Source organism: Gastrolobium bilobum, unplaced genomic scaffold (assembly GCF_033153095.1).
Source record: "Gastrolobium bilobum isolate Gb01-03AN ecotype WA unplaced genomic scaffold, APGP_CSIRO_Gbil_v1 utg1929, whole genome shotgun sequence".
In the NCBI taxonomy this organism is placed as follows: Eukaryota; Viridiplantae; Streptophyta; class Magnoliopsida; order Fabales; family Fabaceae; genus Gastrolobium; species Gastrolobium bilobum.
Window position 1 is genome coordinate 262,707 of NW_026898961.1, and position 23,969 is coordinate 286,675.

Genomic DNA, 23,969 nt, shown 5'->3' on the forward strand with positions numbered 1-23,969 from the left:
TGTAACTGCCTGCACCTAGTAATGCTATTTGCATAATGATTGATAAGATTGAATAATTACTTAAGGTTTGATTGCCATTTTTTTTTAATTATCTACATACCATGATCATTTTCTTTTTTCCTGGTTTTTGAAGCATTTAAAATTTTGGTATGACAGTCTTCGTCACTTCATTACTAAAAAGAATTTGTGTCAAGTGAGCTTAAACTGTGTGCCTTCGTATTCCCCTTTCTTAGAATTACTTGCACTCCACCGGTTGAAAGCTAAGCATTGGAAAGAAACATTTTGTCCTCTTTCATACACTGTAGCCAAATTCAGAATATTAGTTTTTAATTATTAGTGAAAGAAGCATGAGATGCAAGTCCTTCAACACACGGCTTGCATACTCTAGTTTGACTGATCCAGCGCCATTTATTTCTACTAATAAAACCCCTTTTTTGTCTACAACATTTGATTATAGTTTCAATTACCAAATTTTATAACACAACTATGTTTTGAGATACTCGAATTCAATATTATTGGTTAAATTGGAATAATTTCTTATCAGTTGATCTATGTATTTGGTAGTTCAATTATGTTTTGTGTTACTAGATCACTTCAATATCATCCTTTTGTCGGACACTATCCAAATTATCAATGGAGAGTGTTAACCTGATATGGCTAATTGAGATCACACATAAATTGCGTCTAATTTGGAACTAGATTGAAACTGCGCAAATTTAAAGGATGAAAATAGGATTTTAACCTTGCAACTTATTTACAATTGTTGTAGACCTATCTTTACCACTCCTACAAATAAATCTTTGATGCTATTGTTGCACCTAGATTTAGTATATCTTATCAATAAGAGCATTACATATCAGAGGAGAGAGAAAAAATTTGGTATAAAAAAGAGAATTTTAACTGACATGTAATGCTCCTATTGATGGAATGTACTGAATCTTTGGTGAAACAGTAACACCAAAGATTTATTCCACTCCTACGCCTCTTCCATTATACACTCTCTTATAGGCAAGGAAGCACGAACACTTGTAAAAACAGGGAGAGTCGTGTCCGACACGGTGTCGGACACACGGTCAACTTTTTCCGACACGTTGACCATTCCGACACGCGAATTTGACCGTGTCCGACACGGTCAAATGACATTTTCGTAATTTTTTTTTTTAATTTTTTTTAAAAAATTATTTTTTTTTAAAATTAAATATATTAATAAAGCTTCCACATGATCATATCAATTTTATTTTATTTTTGTCTTTTTTCCCCTTAAATATATAAGAGATCATCTCAGCATCATTGTTGTCAATTCCTATCACGTTCTTGTTGTATCTCCTTGTCTCTAATCTCTCTCTCTAATATGATTTGATCTCTCTATCTGATATTATATCTCTCTCATCCCAGTTCTTATTTTTTTTATTAAAGCTTCCATCTTTATAACGTGTTGATGGGTATTATTAATTTAGTTTTATTTTTTGTTAAATTATTAAATATTAAATGAAATATACACTTTATAAATTAAAAATATTATATAATATTAAAACGTGTCCCAACGTGTCAAAATCTATAATTTATTAAAATTAACGTGTCAGAGTGTCGTATCGTGTCACGTATCACGTATCGCGTATCACGTATCACGTGTCGTATTGGTGGTACATGTAGAAGATAGTGCGTCTAAGGTAAGAGGCATATAGGCGTGCCTCATGAATGAGGTGCAAGACCCTTGTTTATAAGCGACGACAGCTAGGAGTCCCAAAAAAGCTAGGTTTTCTCCCTTAGTGGCCCAAGTGGATAATAGACTAGAGATAAGACCATAACAAAAATCAAATGCATCCCCGTCTTCTTGTTCAATTTTATTTTTATTTTTTTATTTTGTATACCCACCCTACCCTAATTAACATCTTCTCAAATTTAGGAATTAAAGTTTTTAGTTGCCCAAGGTCAAAATCATTTCTCAAAAATTAAAACACTCATTGTATCTTCTCAGTCAATTAAGAACACCACACTTCACCCTATCTCAACACTTTAGACACAAACCTCCGCAATAATTGTCAGTCATTGAAGCACCATCGTCCCCTTTGTTGCTGTCTAAGTTGCCATTACTACGGTCCCCTTTCCCCTGTGTTTCTCTCTTTATGCCTAACTCTGTTAACAAAATTAAGCCAAACAATGGAAGTGGATAAACATATTATTGAGGTGATGCAAACATATTGAATATTCAAGTTTCTAGGTAATTATTATGCTTAAGTTCTTGCAATGGAAAACCCTAACTACTAGAAATGTATATGATTTTAAGTAAATTTAAGGCGAAGACCTTATTTTCATCCTTAATGTTTGACCACAATTTTAATTTAATTTGGGACACTATTAGAGAAGCATGTAGAATTCACATGTGATCCCAACGAGCCACATTAACTCTATATCAGCAATCTTTGAGTGTTAGCCACATGAACTTGGAGAAGGAGAGATTTGAAAAGGGAAATAGAAGGAAAAACAAAGAGGGGAGCGATGAAAGGTGCAGCAAAAGATTTGGCAAATGGAATAAGCAAGGCAGTGATATCAGCCTCAAAGAAGCACAGCAATGGAAGGGTTTGTTCATGGAGTCCACATGTGGAACAAACGCTACACAATCTGGGTTGGCGACACATGCTAACACCATCATTGGTGGCCACTGTCATCGACCCTTTGCTCCTCACACACCCTTCACTCGCTTTGGGATTCTTCAATTGGGCCTCTCAGCAACCTGGCTTCACCCACAACCCCATCACCTACAATTCCATCCTCAAATCTCTCTCACGTACCCGTCACTTCAATGCTATTGATTCCCTTCTCAAAGAGGCCAAAGCTCTCAACTTTCCCATCCACCCTTCGGTTTTGGGCTCTATAATAGCTTCCCACATTGCCGGGAACAACACCCAGAAAGCGTTTTCTGTGTTCAGTGGCATTTCTCCTCTTTGCACGCAAATTGGGAGCCCCACGTGTAACTCGCTATTGGCGGCTCTTGCCTCTGATGGGTACTTGGATAGTGCGCACAAGGTGTTTGGGGAAATGACTGTGAGAGGTGTGCCTTTGAGTACGCTCGGTTTTGGGGTGTTCGTTTGGTGGGTTTGTAGAGAGGGTGATTTGGTGAAAGTGTTGAGTGTGTTGGATGGGGTTAGGGAATGTGGGTCCGAGATTAATGGTTCTGTTATGGCGGTTTTGATTGTTCATGGGTTGTGTTGTGCTTCCAGGGTGTCAGAGGCTTTGTGGATGTTGGGTGAACTGAGGAATAGGGGTTGGAAACCTGACTTCATGGCTTACAGGATTGTTGCAGTGGCGTTTCGGTCAATGGGAAATGTGGCTGATGAGGTGAAGGTTTTGAAAATGAAGAGGAAGTTAGGGGTGGCTCCAAGAAGTAGTGATTATAGGGACTTGATACTTGCCTTGATTTCGGAGAGGCGGATTTGTGAGGCAAAAGAACTTGGGGAGGTTATAGTTGGCGGTGATTTTCCTGTTGAGGATGATGTTCTCAATGTGTTGATAGGATCAGTATCAACTATTGATCCTGGAGCAGCAATTGTGTTTTTCAATTTCATGGTTGAGAAAGAGAGGTTCCCAACTATGTTGACTGTAAGCAATTTGAGTAGGAATATGTGTAGGCATGGAAAGGTTGATGACTTATTGGAGGTATTCCATGTTTTGAATTCCCATGATTACTTCAAAGATGTGGAGGGTTACAATGTGATGGTATCATTCTTGTGCAAGGGTGGGAGAGTAAAAGAAGGCTATGCTGTTCTTCAGGAGATGAAGAAGAAAGGGTTCAGCCCCAACGTCTCGTCTTATAATTGTGTGATGGAAGCGTGTTGTAAGGAGGATCTACTGCGTCCTGCAAGGAAGCTTTGGGATGAGATGTTTTCAAGTGGCTGCTGTGGGAACTTACAAACATACAACATTCTTATACAGAAATTTTCTGAAGTGGGACAAACTGAAGAGGCTCAAATGCTCTTTAACCACATGATGGACAAGGGGGTTGCACCTGATGTTACAAGTTACACTTTTCTCTTAGAAGGGCTCTGCCAAGAAGACAAGCTTGAAGCAGCTTTTGAGCTCTACAATAAATCGATCAAACAAGACGTTATCCTTGCAAGAGACATATTGAACTCGTTTATATTATCACTCTGCAGGAAAGGTATTGTCAACTTGAACAACAGAACAAATATTTGTAACTTGCCATGCTGCATACTACGATGATTTGTACATTATCAAATGCTTGGCTTGTCTGCTTGCTGCTTCATGTAACAATTTAACATGTTATATTGTATGTTTTTCCATGCAGGACATCTCATGGCTGCTTCCAAGTTACTTTGCAGTCTCAATCATGATATGGGACATGCACAATCCCATTTAACTTTGTTAAAATATTTGGCAGATGCCAAAGAGATTCCAATTGCCATTGAGCATTTGACATGGGTTCAGGAAAGGTCACCTTCGATGGTACAAGATATATGCGCTGGACTTTTAGCTTCTCTTTCTTCTGCAACATGCCCGGAGCCAATTTTACAGTTTCTTCAAAGAATACCACATATGTTTGATTTCCCAGGTAAGAGTACTTTGAAGGATATATGCCACTGATGATTAAGGTGTGAGAAGGCTATCGGATTTGAGTACAGTTGGATCAGTGCCCGTGCAACTAAGGGTATAAATGGTTAGGTGGTCTATCGGGGCCCGTATATACCATCCCCCACTTGGCCTATTATATCTAGTAAAATAAAATAAGTTCAAACTTTAGGAAAAAACCTATTTAGAAAGCAGGTCGTAGGCTTTCTTTTACAAGGCCTGGTCTATAAACCTACAGGCAGACTTATATTATATTACTTATTTTAAATAAAAATATTATTTAAATAATTTTGAATAATAAAATAATATTTTAATTATTTTTTTAATTCTTGAGTACCTAATAGACTTAAACAGGCAAATAGATATATGCCTGACCTTTTACTTTTAAATATAGGTTAGGTCAGACTTATAATTTAGTTTACATCAGACTAACAAATCAGGACAGACTTCAAATATTTTACATATGCCTGACTTATCTAAGTCAAAGTCTGACCCAGTCCAGCCTCATTTGCACCCCTACGTGCAACCTAATTAACAAAACCTTCACCGTAAGTGCATTTTAACAAGCTTTTGGAAGTGAAGATCAATTGTAGGCATCTTCATTTTTTTGCAAAAAGTGTTTTTTGGACTCGGAACCGTAACTTTCCGGTCATAAAGAACAACGTTACCTCTGTTCCGAGACTTGCCCCCATATATCAGCAATAAAATAAACATAAAGGAAAGCAGAAACATTATGAAAAACAACGATGCCTATTTCCATCGTATAACCTTAGTTGGCAAGAAAAGAATATCTACATAAGTATATTCTTCCCTTAGCGTATGACTCCAACAAATTTTCCAAGAGTTTGATCCAAGCATCAAATGGATTTCATGGACCATGGGTCACACAGGAGAAGGTTGTCACACTTACTCAAAATCATATTTAACGCTCATTGGAATCAACTTCCATGATCACTTGAGTGAGATGGAGAGACTTTCTGATCTTAAAGGCTATGAAAAATCCCACATAAATGAGCATAGCTTATGGACTTTGATCCCACGTTGCATGAGATGCCAGTAACAAAATAGTTTCAAGGCCATGTCCATAAATGGAACACATTGGGGACCGAGCGATATGTGTTCTAAATGCAAAAATGATAGAAAGATATTAAACAAAGAACTTCCAAAATTTTATTAAATAGTGGACACTTCAGTTAAAAGCGCGAGTTTGGAGTAGTGGTAAAATTGTTCCTTGAAAGGTTATAGATTCGAATTTAGGAAACACAATCTTTACAATTATGTAAGCCTAAGGCTGCTGGTTGCCCCCACCTCATCCTTGCTAGTCAGGATTTAATGGGGAGTGATAGTGAAAGATAAGTAGTTTTACTTTCCATCCTGATATGTTTCTAGAAATGAAAAAGAACTGGGCTTGACAGTTGACACAATCCCAAAAGTAAGCTAAAAGGAAAGGATTGCTCATGGTCATTATAAAGTTTATTTTGTTTATATACTCAGCTAACTGTGTGATCTTAACAAGATGGATGCATTTGAATATATTCTTGTGCAGTGGTGAACCATGCCATGCAAAATGGTCTAGAGTGACCTCAATTTTACCCTTAACTTCATTCCAACTTTTCTAGACGCCCTATAATAAATTAGAGATGTTCCTCTTTCTTTCTACGAAAGGAACAACGTCTGCACCAGAATTAGAGTGTTGAGTTCGTGACTCATTTTTTTTAATTAAGTGGTGGGGTTCATGTGTTTTTTGAATTGAAAATAAACAAAAGAAAGAGAGCATCCGAGAATTGAAAGAAAGAGAGCATCAAGTAGTGAAAAAGGAAAAAGAAAAATAGAGGGAGAGCACAAGCACAGGGGAGGAGAAAAAGAAAGAAGAAAGGGTTTTTCTCTGGCAAATCCAATTGTGAGATTTCATCGGATTAAGCTCATATTTCAGGGGGAGTGTTCATGGCATCTAGTACTTCACGTCCACCGGTCATTTTGCGGTTTAGAGGTCTCTATAGCCACATATTTGGTTTCCCTTTTTGGAGCTTCTTTGGTGACTTTTCTCCTTACTCTATCCATTGATTTCCATCTATTTGATGATATTGTTGGATTCCTCTATTGTTATATATAGAGATAATATTGTGTATGTTTACCCGTTATTATTGATTGTTGATACTAGAGATTTTTGTGACTCCAATAAAGGTCCTGTGATCTTTCTTTTCACATTGAGTTTTCCACGTAAAAAATTCTTATGTGTCTGTTGTTACTGTTGTTATTGTTGCTGTTGTTTTTGTGTTATAAGTTTACTTTTATTTGCATTTGGTTATTGTGTTGGCCCCCAACAAAGTGGTATTATCAAGAGCTTTGGTTTATAATTGTGGATGTTTGAAGTGTAAATTGAAATGGAAGGTAGCCCAAGCTCCATGCTTAAACTCAATGGATCAAATTGGTTGATTTGTAAGCTTACAATGGAAGATTATTTATTCTGCAAAAACTTGTATGAACCCGTTGAGGGTAATGCTAAGCACCAACTCGGATGTCAGATGCAAAGTGGAATAAATTGAATAGAACAACAATTGGCACAATTAGACAATGGTTGGATATTAGTGTTATTCATCATTTTGCAAATGAGACATCTGTGAAAGAACTTTGGAAAAAGTGGCAACTTTGTATGAGAGAAAAATAACTGGGAACAAAGTAATGTTGATGAAAAAGCTTGTAAACTTGAAGTATAGGGGTGATATCACTATTAGTGAACATTTGAATGAGTATCAAAATATAGTGAATCTGTTGAGCACAATGAAGTTAACACTTGAGGATGGGTTGCAAGTTTTACTGTTGATGAGCTCTTTACCAGATTCTTGGGAGACCTTTTGGTATCTGTTAGTAATTCTGCTCCAGAGGATAAACTGTCAATGAGTATGGTTACTATTGCACTGTTGAATGAAGAACAAGGGGAGGAGCAAAGAGAAATTTAATAAAGGTCATTATCGAGGCATGAGTCGTGGAAAGTCACATAACTAATCAAAATCTAGAGAAAAAGTCAGATGTTACCATTATGGCATAGATAGGCATATGAAGAGGAATTGTCGGATTTGGAAAAGAGAGCAAAATATGAAGATAGTAGCCAGAGGAAAAATAATGATAAGAACACAACTGGTATAGCTTTTGATGAGGCAATGTTGCTTTTTCTTTTAGGCAAATACCATTGTTTGCACGTGTCAGAAAATCAATTTGAATGAGTGATTGATACAAGAGCTTTTTCTCATGCTACTCATACTAAGGATTCCTTCATTAAGGACAAGGCAGGAGACTTTGGAACTATGAAGATGGATAATACTAGTTTATGCAATATTGTGAAAATTGGTGATGTTTGCGTAACAACAAACATGGTTTATACACTAACACTAGAGGATGTACGACATGTTCCTGAGTTATGTAACGCCCCGTTGAACACCCGATTCGTTATCATTTCGTATGATATTAAGCGCAATTACAATCATAATGGTTAAATTGAAAATATGGTTAAACTTTTTCTTTTCCAGCATGGACGTTTCCATTAAAATCATTACCATATTTGAAATAGCCAGAAATGTAATTATAACTCATATACATTTGCGGAATAATTAAATCCTAATGTTTGTATATCATACTACACTTATTTACTGATGTTAAGTGGTTTCCATAAACCAACAAAGCCAAATTCAAGATTCAACAATTTTCAACACTGACCTAGTCTCGGTTTTTCCTAAACTGGAATATATCCACTTGACCATAAATTTCCATCTTTTAGTATGTTATTCTAGACTTCTTAAGCTTTACAACGACATATTACACGCCTTCATAGGAGTTGTATAACTCCATATATGTCTGTCGTAAGTTAATTAACTAAAATTGCTGACAGTGAACACAGGGCAGTACGTAAATCTCAAAACAAGGGCATATTCCCATGCCCAGAATTATCTTAACTTTTTTTTATTTTAAATTAGACACCTTGGGCTTTAATTTGACATATCATACGCCTCATTTCGTTGAGAAACGAAGAAGATATGAATTTTACAAAATCCAAACAATATGCTGTCAACATAGGGCGATAATGAGCAACGCTCACTCTTGTCAAAATTGGGCTGGCACCCATAAAAATCTCATCTTTTGGGATAAGAAGTTAGACACCCTAAGCTTTAATTTGATACCTCACACACATCATTTGGTTAAGAAATTAGTGAGATATGCCCTTTCAAAATTTGTACTCTCAAGTATACAAAATTTTGACAGCACTTCCTTGCTCTTATGTCCAAACGTTTTCTTACCTAATTGACAATTTGATAACATGTACATACATTTATCTTGCCAATTCAAGGACTAATCCATTGATTTATCCATGAACCAACTTCAGTCGTACCAATCATGCAAATCACACAAAGGTCCATCCATGGATCATTTACATCAACTATATATGTACAAATTGTATCTCCAACGACGAAACCAAATATACAACATAACGTCAAGTAAATAAATACATATGTCATATGAGATATCTTGTACATGCTCTCTAAACATATAGCATAGGCATATCCAAAGGCATATACTTCTCATATGCTCTCAAAATACATAATACACAAAATAGCAACAATAGCAGCATGCATTAAAAGACAATCTACAGTGGCCTCCTGCCAATAGATGCTCCTGCACCATCAGTACCTGAGAAATGGTGCCTCGAAATATGGTGATATATATGTATCTATACATATATATCTCATTAAACTAACGGTCATTGGAGGATTCCTCCACCCCAAAGTTCACTGCTAGTGTAAAAGCAATAATAGAATAATGCATCATATATATATATATATATATATATATATATATATCCATGCAATGTGTAAAATATATCCATGAGACATCCCTACGACACTCTCGCCATCCATAGGATACTCAGATATAAAATAGTCCTACTGATTAGGGAATCTACCAAGTATAAATTACGCATCGTCATGCAACACACAGACATAAGAAACATGTTGTTGAGAAGCAATCTCACAGTTGTTGAGAAGATAAGATGCATGTTGAGATGGTTGCATTGCCAAAGTCCTTTTGGGGAAAAGCTGTTAGCACTGCCTGTTATTTGATGAACAGATCTCCCTCAGCTCTATTGAACTCGGATATTCCAAAAATGGTATGTAGAAGGAAAGATGCCTTATACGTTTATCTGAAGGTGTTTCGTTGCAAGGCTTTTGCACATGTTTCAAAGGTGCAACAGTCAAGGCTTGACAACAAGGTTATTCCTTGTATATTCCTAGGACATGGCAATGAAGAGTTTGGCTACAAACTATGGGATCTTGAAAAGAAGAAGATTTTCAGAAGTAGAGATGTAGTATTCTGTGAGACTGAGAATATTACACACTTAGAGAAGACAGTGGAGCCTACTAAAAGGAAAGAAATTATGTTTGATCCTATATTCATTCCTTCTTCTTCAAATGGTGCCATTTGTAACAGCCCGTTACGTACCGGTAATGTTATTATTGCATATGGTATTAAGCGTAGTTACAATCACAGTAATTGAGTTAATTAAACTACGGATAAACTTTTTCTTTTATTAAATCCTTATTATTAATTATTAACTATTTTCGTAATCAATTAAAAACAACACTGTAATTGTAAATGCAAAACTCGCGGAAGCATAAAACTTATTCCTTACAACCCCTCCAAGCAATACCATTAACTCAGGATTATAAAATCACTTATTTTCAAATTTTGCACAGTGATAAACGATTACCATTCTTAAGGTAATCGATTACCAAAAGCTACAGTAACAGACAGTAGCTAATTTTTGTAATCGATTACCTTTCCATAGGTAATCGATTACCTATGCAAACGTAATCGATTACTTTGATCACAGTGGCTCAATTTTTGCGTCCCGTGTTTCAGATAATCGATTATCACACCGAAGGTAATCGATTACTCTATGTAAAAGTAACATATGACATCTTTTTCTCTTGAAAATAACCCAAGTATTCTACTCCTAACACTTTAATAGTAATTATACAACTAGTACCATTACTAATGTAGGCTCTAGGCCCTTCCATCATGCATAATTCTCTTTGTCTAAGGTATCAATTACAATATTCCTCCATTCCTTGCCATTTACACATCATATGGCCAATTTACATCAAACATTCCCAAATGCCTCAAAACATAATGTGTGGCCATGGACAAGTCTCATGCTCACCAAAATCTCAATATAACCAATAGGCATTAAATATCCATCAATTACAAAAGACTTAGAATATAGTCATGAACACCCAAAATCATGGCAATATCAACATGCATTATGTTCATAACCTAAGTCCAAAATGCTAAACATTATGCTATGTGCATCAAATGTAATCTTCCAAAATGCTATGCTCTCCATATGCACACCATGATCAACTCCTCCACTAAGCAGGCCTCTTGCCCGAAGATCCTCCATGCTCATTATAACCTGAAATGATGTCTTCAAACGCGGGGTGAGATATACAAATATATCTCAGTAAATCAAGGATACTAGAGGATCATTCCATCCCATGGTTCACTCAATGTGCATACAATGATCATCATATAAAATGCATAACATACAAAATCACATCACACTAAGCTCACATCCAAGAACATCCACACAAAGATTCTGTCCAAGGACCCCATCATATAACTCCCGGGAAGCTTCTTGGCGCCTCTCCCATGGATGAGACAACCACATGGCAAAACCCAACTGAAACTCCTCAAGAGACCTATCTAGCGGAAGTCCCACGTTTGGATCATCCTGGTATCGCTCCCTGAGTCGGCCCCACGGCAAAATCCGACCGGAATCCCCCAAAGGGATATCTCCAGCGAAAGTCCAAACCACACACATCTACTGACCAGAGATCACAGATATGTCACACAACATATTTCAAGCATGTAACACAATCAAAGCAATAATGCATGAACATACAATTCATACAAAGTCAAAGAGCACACAATCCAACCACTACCTTCCACTAGGTGTGGCGGAACACACAAGAGGATAAAACCCTAGTACCAAGAGTTTTCCTTAACTCTGCAAATAATGCTCCTCAACGTAAGCTCCAAGCTTAATCCACCTCTAACGAGTCCGTGCGAGGCAACCTATATAGATCAAATAATAATGATCAACAACCAATTTCTAGAATTCAATCAATTTTACACAAATATTACCCAAACCTAAACACTTAGGCCAAATGGCTATTTTATATTTATTTCAACTACCTCAACCTTTTTAATCATCAAACTAACTCACCATTCCATCATCTTACGCATCAAAGCATCAACCATTGTTTATACCATATTTTCACATCATTTTTCTTATTTTCCCCTATGGTTCGAATTCCTCATGGAGGTATACTCCAAAGTTTTTAATTCAATTCAACACTTACTCTCATCACATAATCCTATAATTTCTTCATACCAATGCTCCACAACTCAACCACACCATCATCCAACCTATCAATTCCACAAAGTATTGAAATTCCAACACTTTCCAATCATAAATTTTCACTAAGTTACGAATTTACAAATCACCATAATTTTTATTGCATCAATCATCATCATTTATCATTATAAGCATTTAATTCCAAAGGAGCAACATCATTAAAAGCCCCTAACTACCACAACTCATCAACACATAATCAAAACCCTCATCCATTTTATGATCTCAATGAAAATTTCATGAGAGTGTGAAAACTTACCACTAATAGCTTCCTAGGGTCCAAGGGGATGATCTCCAACCAATGAATCAACACAAGAAAACACCAAAATCCCTCCAAGACACCAAATTTTCGTGACTGTATAGTGGGATTTTCTCCTCCCACAATGCTCCTCACAAGGTGTTCTCTACATGAAAGTCACTCACAAACTCAAGGGGAACAACTTTGTAGTTGGGAGTTTCTCTCAAAAATGGCTCTAAATCAAGGTTTAAATTCAAAAAGCTCACTTGCCCTTAACAATGGTGGAGAGCACGACGAGAAGAAGAAAGAGAGGAGAGAGAAATCTGATTTCATGTGTTTGGTGGCTTTAGTTCACTTAAATCACTTAAAGTGGGTCCCACACGTCACTTAACTTTCTTAAACCACCTATTTTAACCCACAAATTCATAACTTATGTATTTTTCTCGTTCACGCCATATTTTTTCTTCCTAAAAATACTGATCATATTTTTGCATTTATCGGTACAGTTATACCACAGTATTTTACACTAGTAAAATCACTATTCATCAAGTTTCCAGAAACTTGCGTACCCACTTAACTTTTCGTTCTGGATCCATTTCTAGTGTTCGTTTTTCCATTTGAGACCTCCTACTCAAATTTTCTTTCTTAGGGTTACGTGTTTGACAAATTACCATTTTACCCTTCTTATGCAATTTGACCATAATTTCAGGATTTTCACTAATCTTACCCTTTAAACCATATTTTCATATATAATAGTACGTTTATGAAATATGAGGTGTTATACCATTGGAGGAGAAGAGAATCATGAAGAGCGTGTTGATCAAGATGGTTCAGAGGTAGTGGGTGATGTTGATGATGAGATCATTAAGCAAGGAGAGCAACCCCCACAAGGAGATATTGTAGAACCACAGGTCAGACGATTTATGAGAGAGAATCAGCCATCACAGAGATATCCCACTACTGAGTATATCTTCCTTACTGATAGGGGCAGCATAAATGTTTTCAGGAAGAAGTTGACAACGGTGAAAAAAATAGCTAGATGCAGGCTATGCATGAGGAAATGAATTCTGTGCATAAGAATCACACTTATGACTTGGTAAAACTTCTCAAGGGTAGGAAAGCATTGAAGAATAAATGGGTATACAAGATCAAAAGGATGTTAATGGTGTTAGAGATGTATAAAAACCATTAATGTAGCCTCCCCCACCAGCTTAAGCTTTTGGGTTGAATTTGGTCTTTACATGTAACGAACCAATTTAACCCAAAAGATTAAGTTGTTAGGTGAGGGTCTCTTTAGTGATTTATATTATACTTTAACATGTCCCTTCACACGAAAGCCCGCTGGGCTTGAAGGGTGGACAATGCACAGGCCCACCTACCTGTCCTAAGAAAATTTCACAAGAGAAAGTGTGGGTCAGTGAGAATCGAACCCGGGACATGAGGCTCTGATACCATGTAAAGAACCAATAAAGTGAGGGGCAGTGAGAATCGAACTCGTGACCTTGTGGTCACTGAAGCTTTGATACCATGTAAAGAACCAAGTCAACCCAAAAGCTTGAGCTTCTGAGTTGAATCAGTTTTTTACATGGTATCAAAGTCTTGGTGTCACGGGTTAAATACTCACTGCCCCCCACTTTCTCTTGTGGACTTTCTTAGCACAAGTAGGTGGGCTTGTGCATTATCCACCCTTCATGCCTAGTGGGCTCTCGTATGATGGGGCATGTTAGAGATGTATAAAAATCATTAATGTAGCCTCACCCACCAGATTAAGCTTTTGGGTTAACTTGGTTCTTTACAAATGGAAAGCTAGTGAAACACAAGGCTCGGTTGGTGGTGAAAGGGTTCATACAGAAAAAGGGTATAGACTTTGATGAGATCTTCTCTCCAGTTGTCAACATGACATCCATTCGAGCAATTCTGGGTTTGGGAGCTAGCTTGGATCTTGAGGTTGAGCAGTTAGATATGAAGACTACATTTCTTCATGGTGATGTAGAAGAAGAAATTTATAGGATGCAACCTGAAGGTTTTGAAGTCAAAGGAAAAGAACACATGGTCTGTAAGTTGAAGAAAAGACTTTATAGGTTGAAGCAGGCACCGCAACAATGGTATAAGAAGTTTGGTTCACTCATGGTGGAAATTATATATAAAAGAACTAATGTAAATCCTTGTTTATACTTCAGCAAATTCCCTAGTGGTAAGTTCACTATTCTTCTCCTATATATTGATGATATGTTGATTGTTGGGGAAGATACTGGTATGATTGGTAAACTGAAAGAGCAGTTATTCAAGTCCTTTAATATGAAGGACTTAGGGTAAGCTAGGTGATGAGCTTCCAACTTGCTATGTATTAAGGGTCAAAATGAGCATGAAATTGGTCTAAATATAACTAGAAGACGTGATAATTGTAATTAAAGTATTAATTCACTCTCAGAAGTATTTTCATGAGAATTCTTGTGTTTTTGTAGGAATTTTGACCCATTGGAATAAGAGCAAGTTAGAGAGCTCGAGAAGAAGCAATCAAGGCAAGAGAAAGGTCAAGAAAGCTGGTGCTAGAAGCACCCGCATGACACCTCAAGCGCCAACTCCAATGAGCTTCGGCTTCTTCGTGCTAGCAGCGCTAGAAGCGCACACACCTCTGCATCCCCGTGCCATTAGCGCCAAGTATAGAGCTAGACACGCCAGCCCATTTTTCTCTCCACGCTAGTTGCGCCAACACTGATTCATCCTAGCTTCATCGCGGTGCCATAGGCGCCAAGCTCTCCTAAGACAATATTCTCATCGCGCTAGTAGCGGAGATCAGGAGAAAAGGGATTGACGGGAGATTAAAGCGTAGTAGTGGAGATTAATCGACATTCCTTCCTTGGTGATTTTTTCTATTTTCTTTTCTTTCTTATTTTGTTTAAACTAGATATGTCTAGCTAATTTTCTATGTAGTTAGGGATATGGACCCAATGCGAACCTTTATTTTGGTTTCACTTACTTTTCAATAAAACCTATCTCAAATTGTTATGTGTTTATCTCGATTTGATTGTTTAAATTCTTGTATAATCTGATCAACCATATAGGAGTAAAGAAGGTTAGGGTTCTTAATAGAGATATTGAGATCTTAATCTAGACAAGGATAAACACTAATTCTTTCTTGTTCTTGACATTGACTGGTAGGATTTGCAAACCTGTGAAATTCATCGTACGTAAGGCTTAACCTAAAAAGAGTTTCTAAGACATTAGTATTCTTATTAGGTTAAAGGATAAAATAACTAAGACATTAGGATTTAACCAATTATCTCTTAGATGATGAATTATTTGGAACAATAGAGATAGAAATTATTGAATTGAGTTAAATCACTTAAGGGAGATCGGAGGTGAAGTAATCCTTAACTGTGTTTCCCATTCTTAATTTTCAAACACATCTTCTAACTATCTGAATCCTTTTCTTTGCATTTAATTGTTGATTGGCATTTGTTCTCTTATAATTTTTAATTGGCTTTCCATCAATTAGAAATTACTCTTCCCAAACCAACTTATGATTTGTCTAACTTAAGCGAAATAGTAAAAATAGTACTTGGAGCACAATCCTCGTGGAAACGATAACTTTTCTTATCACTTTATTATTTGTTTGACCGATATACTTGCTGTGAGCGCAACACTAGGCAAATTTTGGGCATGAAAATTATTCATGACATGAAGGTTAAGAAGGTATGGTTGTCACATGAAAAGTATGTTGAGCGGGTGCTTGAAAGGTTCAACATGAAGAGTGTAAAATCAGTTAGCACACCTCTTTCCAGTCACTTTAAACTGAGTAAGAAGTCCTGCCCATCTACAAAGGAAGAAAAAGAAGACATTTCAGCTATTTCATACTCATCTGCAATTGGTAGTTTTATGTATGTTATGGTTTATACACGACCTGATATAGCACAAGCAGTTAGTGTGGTGAGCAGATTTCTTGATAATTCAGGTAGAGATCATTTGGAAGCTTGAAGTGGATCTTCAAATACTTGAGAGGAAGCTCCAAACAGTGCTTATGTTTTGGAAGCACAAATCCAATCTTGGAAGGGTACACAAATTCTAATATGGCGGGTGATCTTAATTGTAAAAAGTCTACCTTCGGGTACTTGTTTACTTTTGCAGGGGGAACTGTGTCTTGGCAGTCCAAACTACAGAAATGTATTGTATTATCTACAACTAAGGTTGAATACATCGCCACTAGAGAAGCTGGGAAAGAAATGCTATGGTTGAAAAGATTTCTCCAAGACTTGGGTTTCAAGCAAGTTGAATATGTGATCTATGGTGATAGTCAGAGTGCTATTGACTCGAGCAAAAATTCAACTTATTATTCTCGCACAAAGCATATTGATGTGAGATACCAATGACTATGTAAAGTAGTGGAAGATAAGTTGTTAAAGATTAAGAAGATTCACACTTATAAGAATGCCTCGAACATGTCGAAAGTGGTTACTTGAGAGATATTTGAGTTGTGCAAGGAGCTTGCACAACAAATGGAGATTTAGATTATGGTTTTCTCCCTCATGGTCACGGAGGAGGAGATTTGTTGAGTCCTTGGCTCACTTTTTTAATTAAGTGGTGAGGCGTGTGTGTTTTTTGAATTTAAAAGAAATAAAAGAAAGAGAGGATCCGAGAATTGAAAGAGAGAGTGTAACGGGAAACAAAAAAGATAAAGAAAAACAAAGGGAAAGCATAACCGCGAAGGAAATGAAAAGAAAAAAAGATAGAGTTTTTCTCCGGCGGATCAAACGATGAGACTTTGTTGGATTAAGCTCAGATTTTAGGGAAGTGTGGCATCTAATACTTCACATCCATCGGTCATTTTGTGATTTGGAGGTCTCTATAGTCATAGATCTGGTTCCCCTTTTGGAGCTTCTTTTGTGACTTTTTTTCTTACTCTATCTCTTGATTTTCATCTATTTGATGATATTGTTGGATACCTCTATTGTTATATGAGAGATAATATTGTGTATGTGTACCCATTATTATTAATTGTTGATAGTGGAGATTTGGGTGGACTCCGATAAAAGTCCTATGATTTTTCTTCCCACATTGGATTTTCCACGAAGAAAATTCTTGTGTGCCAATTATTGTGTTGCTGTTGTTACTGCTGTTATTGCTGCTGTTGTTTTTGTGTTATAAGTCTACTTCAATTTGCATTTGATTATTGTGTTTTCCTCCAACATAGAGGATGTTTTGTTCAGCTCAATTATTTTCCATCACAGTACTTTATAAAAATTAAATAAGGCTTTTTTTTCTTTTGACGATGTTCAGGTAGGCGTAAAAAGGTACGGACTCTAAGGCATCGTAATGACTATGTAATATCTAATTTAATATGATCATGTATTGTGTGAGGGTCTTAATTATTAATAGATAAATCAACAGTGATAATTTTGTCATTTTCTGTCACTTTCTATTTAAATATTTTTTGTCTCTCTTTTTTCGTCATCATTAATTTATGAATGATTAAATCCTCTGATATGATCATATTAAAAAAAAAACACATAGGATTCATTTTCACTCGAATTTGAGCATTATAATTCTTGTGTTTCATATTATTTCAAAATCTTTTAGATGTAAATACACTTGTGTCTTTAATTGAATAATTTTTTCAATCATTTTATATTTTCTTAGTAGTTTAATGAATAAAATAATATTTACTTAAGATTCACTTTTACTCGAATTTGAGCATTATAATTCTTGTGTTTCATATTATTTCAAAATCTTTTAGATGTAAATACACTTGTGACTTTAATAATTTTTTCAAGCATATTAAAAAAACACATAAGGGAGAATTTTGGGTAAATTTTCATTATTAAGAAAAACTGAATAAAGTTTCATAAAGGGAGAAATATATATATATATATATATATATAAGAAAAATATTTTGACTCTAGTATAAGATTGAGAAATTTTATTCCCTATCTCATTCATTGATTTTCGTCCATGTAATGATTGTAGTTTATTTAATTATATCAATTAATTAATTATTAATTGCAAATAAAATACAACTGTTAGATAGATAAAAATTAACGAATGAGATAGATAGTAAGACTTCTTAATCTTATATTAACATATCTAAACATAATTTGAACCTCTTAAAAATTAATTATTAATACTAACACGTGTCAAGTGCATATAAATATATTTTAAAATTTAGATAAAATGTAAGAAAAAATTTTAAATGACAAAAACAATATATAATTAATCCAAGTAGAATAAAAAAGTATAAATTATAAGAGAAAACATTTAATGTTATAAAGAATATTTGTATAATTAATTTAAATTTAGGAGAAGAGAAGTTAAGAATGGTATATGTCATTTTTCAAAGAGAATAAATAAAGAGATTTACCTACTTAAAAAAAAAAAATAATTAATTAAATTTTAATATAATTTCTTTCACAACTAATTCACGTTTTGTAATTTCTCAATTGCATTTAAAATTCTAACTACTATTATTCAAGTATTTAGGTAGATGCAACGTACAAATCAGATAATTCATCACTGTGTGTGAGCTAATTTGATACATTTATATAGTCATTTTTTAATAATAATAATAATAATAATAATAATAATAATAAAATTTTAAGTTCAAGTATATTAGCATTGGAGTATGTTACATTTTACATCACTATGAGCTAATCCAGTTCAAGTATATTACATTTTAGAGTAAATATCATTTTTGGTCCTCAACAAATTTTACGATACCCGCTTTAGTCCCTAGCAAATAAAAAGGCTCATCGTAATCCCTAAAAAATTCAAAATGGACCCATTTTAGTCCTTTTAGGGACTAATATGGGTCTTTTTTGAATTTGTGAAGGACCACAATTTCAACTAAATGGGTCCATTTTGAATTTTGTAGGGACCACGATGGATCTTTTTATTTGTCAGGGACTAAAACGGGTCTCGTGAAATTTGCTGAGAACCAAAAAGAGTATTTACTCTACATTTTACAAACACTCATTCATCTTTTCATTGTAATATATGTCCATTGGCTAATAGAAATGCTTACCTTTTATTTTGAATCCAAAACTTTCTTCATCTGCTTTTGATTTATTTCATTGTGATATTTGGGGCCTCTTCACCCTTGTTTCTGTGGATGGTTTTCGTTGTTTTCTTACCATAGTTGATGATGCCACCTTTTTTGCTTGGGTTTACTTTCTCAAAAATAAAAATGATTTTTCCATTGTTTTCCCCCATTTTTATGCTCTGGTTTACACCCAATATTTCAAATCTATTAAAGCTCTTTGTTGTGATAATGAACCTGAGTTTTGTTTATTTGATTTTTTTCAATCAAAAGGCATTCAACTCGTTCATTCTTGTGTTGAACGACCACAACAAAACTCTGTTGTGGAAAGAAAACATCAACATATTTTAATGTCGCTAAGGCTCTGCACTTCCAATCTCGAGTCCCTTTAGCCTATTGGCATGACTATGTTCAGACTGTTGTTTATCTCATCAATCGCACTCCTTCTCCCCTCCTCTCCCATAAAACACCTTTTGAATTGTTGTCGCACAAAGTCCCATCCTATTCACACCTCAGAGTCTTTGGTTGTCTTTGCTACCCATCCACCCTACATTGTGGTCGTCATAAATTCTCTCCTCGGGCTCTTCTAATTGTGTTTCTTAGTTACCTTACTGGTTACAAAGGCTACAAACTACTTGACCTCTCTACTAATTGCATTATTGTGTCTATGGATATTTTTTTCCATGAGCATATTTTTCCTTTCGCTTCTAGTTAGAGGTGGCAAAGTGGGCGGCCCGCCCCGTCCCGTTTGGCGGGTTGGGCGGGTTGGCCCGCCAGCCCGAGCCTATTTTACACTGACCCGCTCGACCAGGCCTATGCCCGTCATCAACCCGCCAAAAAATGAGCCCGCCCCGCCCCGTTTTTAGATGAGTTTTAAAACTCAGCCCGCCCCGCCCCGTTTAGCGAGTTGGGAGGGTTGGTCCGCCGAACCGAGCCCGTTTTGTCGGCTCTACTTCTACTTCCCCATTACAGACACCTCTTCCTCCTTCTCCCTCAGCACCTACCATTGAAGCTTTTCCACCTCATTCTTCATATCCCCCTCGCATTAGAAAACCCCTCTTCTCATCTCTTGGATTATGTTTGTTCCTCCACTGCCCACCTCATCTCTAATTTTCTCTCTTATACCAATCATTCCCCTTCTCATCATGCTTTTCTCAATGCCCTATTTTTCCATTTTGAGCCCTCTAGCTTCTCTGAAGCATCCCAACCTCCCGAATGGTGTGCAGCCATGGAAGTCAAAATTTCTGCCTTGGAGCTGAACAACACTTGGAGGATTGTATCTCTACCACCTAATAAATAACCTATTGGTTGCAAATGGGTGTACAGGGTAAAGTATAACTCTGATGGCAGCCTCGAAAGGTACAAGGCCCGCCAGGTTGCCAAAAGTTCTTCCCAGCATGAGGAGGTTGATTTTTTGGAGACCTTTTCTCTTGTAGCAAAAATCACCACTATTCGAGTTCTTCTTTCCCTTGCTGCCATCCCTAATTGGCATTTAATTCAACTTGAAGTCAATAATGCTTTTTTGCATGGTGACTTGTAGAAGAGGTGTATATGTCTTTACCTCCGGGTTACTCTGGACAGGGGGACATTCTCTTCCTCCCTGTTTTCCATCTTCAAAAATCTTTTTATGGCCTCAAGCAAGCTTCTCACCAATTGTTTGTTAAGTTTTCCAGCACCTTGCTCTCCATTGGTTTTACTCAATCATTTTCCGATCATTGACTGTTTACTCAATTTATTGTTACTTATTTCATTGTTGTTTTAGTCTATGTTGATGAAATAATTCTTGCCTATAATGACTTTGATGCATTACACCTCCTTACTTCCTGATTGAACAACAAATTTTGGTTAAAAAATATGGGTGCTCTCAAGTATTTTTTAGGCCTTGAGGTGGCCATATCTCATCGTTGTATTTATTTGAGCCAACGTCAATATGCCTTGACCATTATGCAGGATTCTGGTTCTCTTGGTTGCAAGCCTCAAGCCACCCCAATGGAGGCCAATTTGAAATTGTCTTCTGACTTTGGAGATCTTCTACATGATCCCACCATTTACAGACACCTCATTGGCAAACTTCTTTATCTAACTATCACTCAGCCTGACCCGGTCCCAATTCATGGCTACACCTCGGGTTCCTCACATGCAAGATGTGCAACGCATTATTGCCTATTTTAAATATAATGTCGGCCAAGGTCTTCTGTTCTCTGCTACCTTCACTATTCAACTCAATGTTTTCTCTTACTCTGATTGGGCTGCATGCCCTGAAAGTCGAAGATCTATTACTAGCTATTGCATCTTTTTTGGTGATTTCCTCATTTCCTGGAAGTCCAAGAAATAGCCTATAGTCTCTTGTTCCTTTGTTGAGGTTGAATACATGTCTATGGCAAATGTCACTTGTGAGTTTCTCTAGTTGTTTTCATTACTTAGGGATCTGTATATTTCCCATCCTTTACCTGCTCATTTATTCTGTGACAATCAAGTTGCTCTCCATATTATGGCTAATCCGGTATTTCATTAACATACCAAACACATTGAGATTGATTGCCACATTGTCCTCAAACAAATCACCAAAGGCAGACTTCAGACTTTTGTTGTTCCCTCTGCACAACAACTTGCTCCTGGTCTTTTCTTTTCACTTTTCTCCAAGATGGGAGTTCTCAATATACACTCTCCATCTTGAGCGGGAATTTTACAGTATATTTTTATACACAATTCCTTATTTTTTTATTTTTTCTCCTTTTATTTTTTTGTCACCTTATCAGTGGTTATAACTGTCTAGCACCATTTACGGGTCTAGTGCGTAGATTCTTGTTATATTTAGCTATCGCACATTTTGTAAGACTCGATTTTTTGTAATACAGAAAATGCTTCTTCTTCCTAATTTTCTGTGGGCTTTGATATGTAATAGATAGAATTATAAATGCCCATAACAAAGATTATGATCTTTATTACCGGGGAAGTTACACCCAACTTTGATATTTCACTTATATTTTACAACCTTAATTTATTAATTATGTGAATCATTAAATATAAATGATAAAAAGAATAAAAAAAAATGTGTGTGTTGATTTTTCACTTATATTTAATAACTCTAATTTATTAATTATGTGAATCATTAAATATAAATGAATAATGATTACAAATAAATAAATATGCATGTGTGTATTGTCTACTTTTAAGTAATTTTAAGTGAAATCAAAGTATTTTACTTTAAGAAAAAAATAAACAAAAAAATTCCTTGCTTCAAAGTTAAGATGACACATGAAAACAGAGAACGGTCCTAATTTCCTCTTTGTAATAGAGGAAGCAATCAAGTTTCTAATTAGAGGTGTACAAAAATATGAACTAAATTGTAAAGTGAACTACACTACACTTAAAAGAACTGATTTTTTAAATCAATTCATGAACCATATTGATTAGTTTATTCTATTATTTTATTTTACTTTCTATTTTTTCTCTATTTTCATTCTTTTAATTATTTATTTATTTAGTGCCTTTTTTATTATTTTATTCCTTAATTTTATTACTTATATATTTTTCTATTTCTTATTTATTTTTCTTTTTTCTTTTTATTTTATTTTTTATTGTTTATTGATTTTTTTAAAATAAATAGTATTATTTATTTTTATATTTTTATTTTCTTATATCTTTTCATATTTTTCATTTGGGTTCAGAATTAATTTTTAAAACCAGTTCTAGGGTTGTATAAAAGAATCAAAAGGGCTAAACTACATTGCAGTTAAAAAAATAATTTTTAAAAATCACTTCATGAACTGAACTGTCTTTTTAAAAAACCTGGATTGCAGTTCCTGCAACTCCGATTGATTCGAAGTTGAAATGCGCCAAATTTTTCAGCCAAATCCTGAACGCGCATTGTGAATTCCTTGTTGAGCCCAAATCGACGAAAGCAACAATGATAAGGGACGCAAACCCTATTGATGGAATCTCAATGGAAGAACAAGAAAAAAACATAGAAAATGAAAGAAACGAAAGGAAACAAATGATTTTTATTCATCTGATGGATCCACTCCCTGGACATCGTTTTCTTTATTACATTTGCTAATATATGGCTATACAAATGTCACATCAACAACTAGCACTACAGTTGTACAACAACTAACACCACAGTTGTACACATTACACAGTTTCCTCATTCTATTGGACCAACTCAATCTATACATCAAAAACATAATCAGTGGCCCATGAGGGAGCACCAGCCCTTCTCTTCTGCTTAGGCCTATTTTCCATAGCCTTAACAGACTTTCATGGTCGCCTTCCTCGCATGACTCATGTTGCTCATGCCTCTTCTTATTCTCATTCGTCTGTTGTGCCACAGTCACCTCCGACACAAGTAATGAAATGGTATGAGGAGTGTCACGTCTCAGGTTCCACTGCCTATGTTGCACACACAAGTAATTCCTTTGCTAGTTTCACTCAGTCGCAATCTCTTAATCATTGGATTCTTGATTCTTATGTGTCACATCATATTTCCAGTAATAAGTCTTTATTCACTTCTCTCTGTACATCTGGTTTATTTCCCGCTATCACCATAGCTAATGGTTCGTTGGTCGAGTCCATTGAAATTAGCATTAGAAGGGCCGGCTTGGCTCAGCGGTAAGCTTGCTTGCCGTGGTAAGTCAGGTCGCGGGTTC

General features: G+C 35.8%; 1 protein-coding gene across 1 annotated transcript; it reads left to right on the plus strand.

Annotated features, from left to right (window-relative positions):
* Window positions 1-2,499: 2,499 nt before the first annotated feature.
* LOC133285828 (pentatricopeptide repeat-containing protein At5g14080) lies at window positions 2,500-4,762 on the plus strand. Its single transcript, XM_061483120.1, has 2 exons — window positions 2,500-4,159; window positions 4,307-4,762. Exons 1-2 carry the CDS (start codon window positions 2,500-2,502, stop codon window positions 4,600-4,602), a joined length of 1,956 nt encoding a protein of 651 aa, XP_061339104.1. The 3' UTR covers window positions 4,603-4,762.
* Window positions 4,763-23,969: the final 19,207 nt, after the last annotated feature.

What these genes read in the sequence shown, in the direction of transcription:
- LOC133285828 (XM_061483120.1), top strand. Translation starts at nt 2,500, where the DNA reads ATGAAAGGTGCAGCAAAAGATTTGGCAAATGGAATAAGCAAGGCAGTG. An exon ending in ATTATCACTCTGCAGGAAAG is followed by an intron (nt 4,160 to 4,306) that starts GTATTGTCAACT and finishes TTTTCCATGCAG; the next exon opens with GACATCTCATGGCTGCTTCC.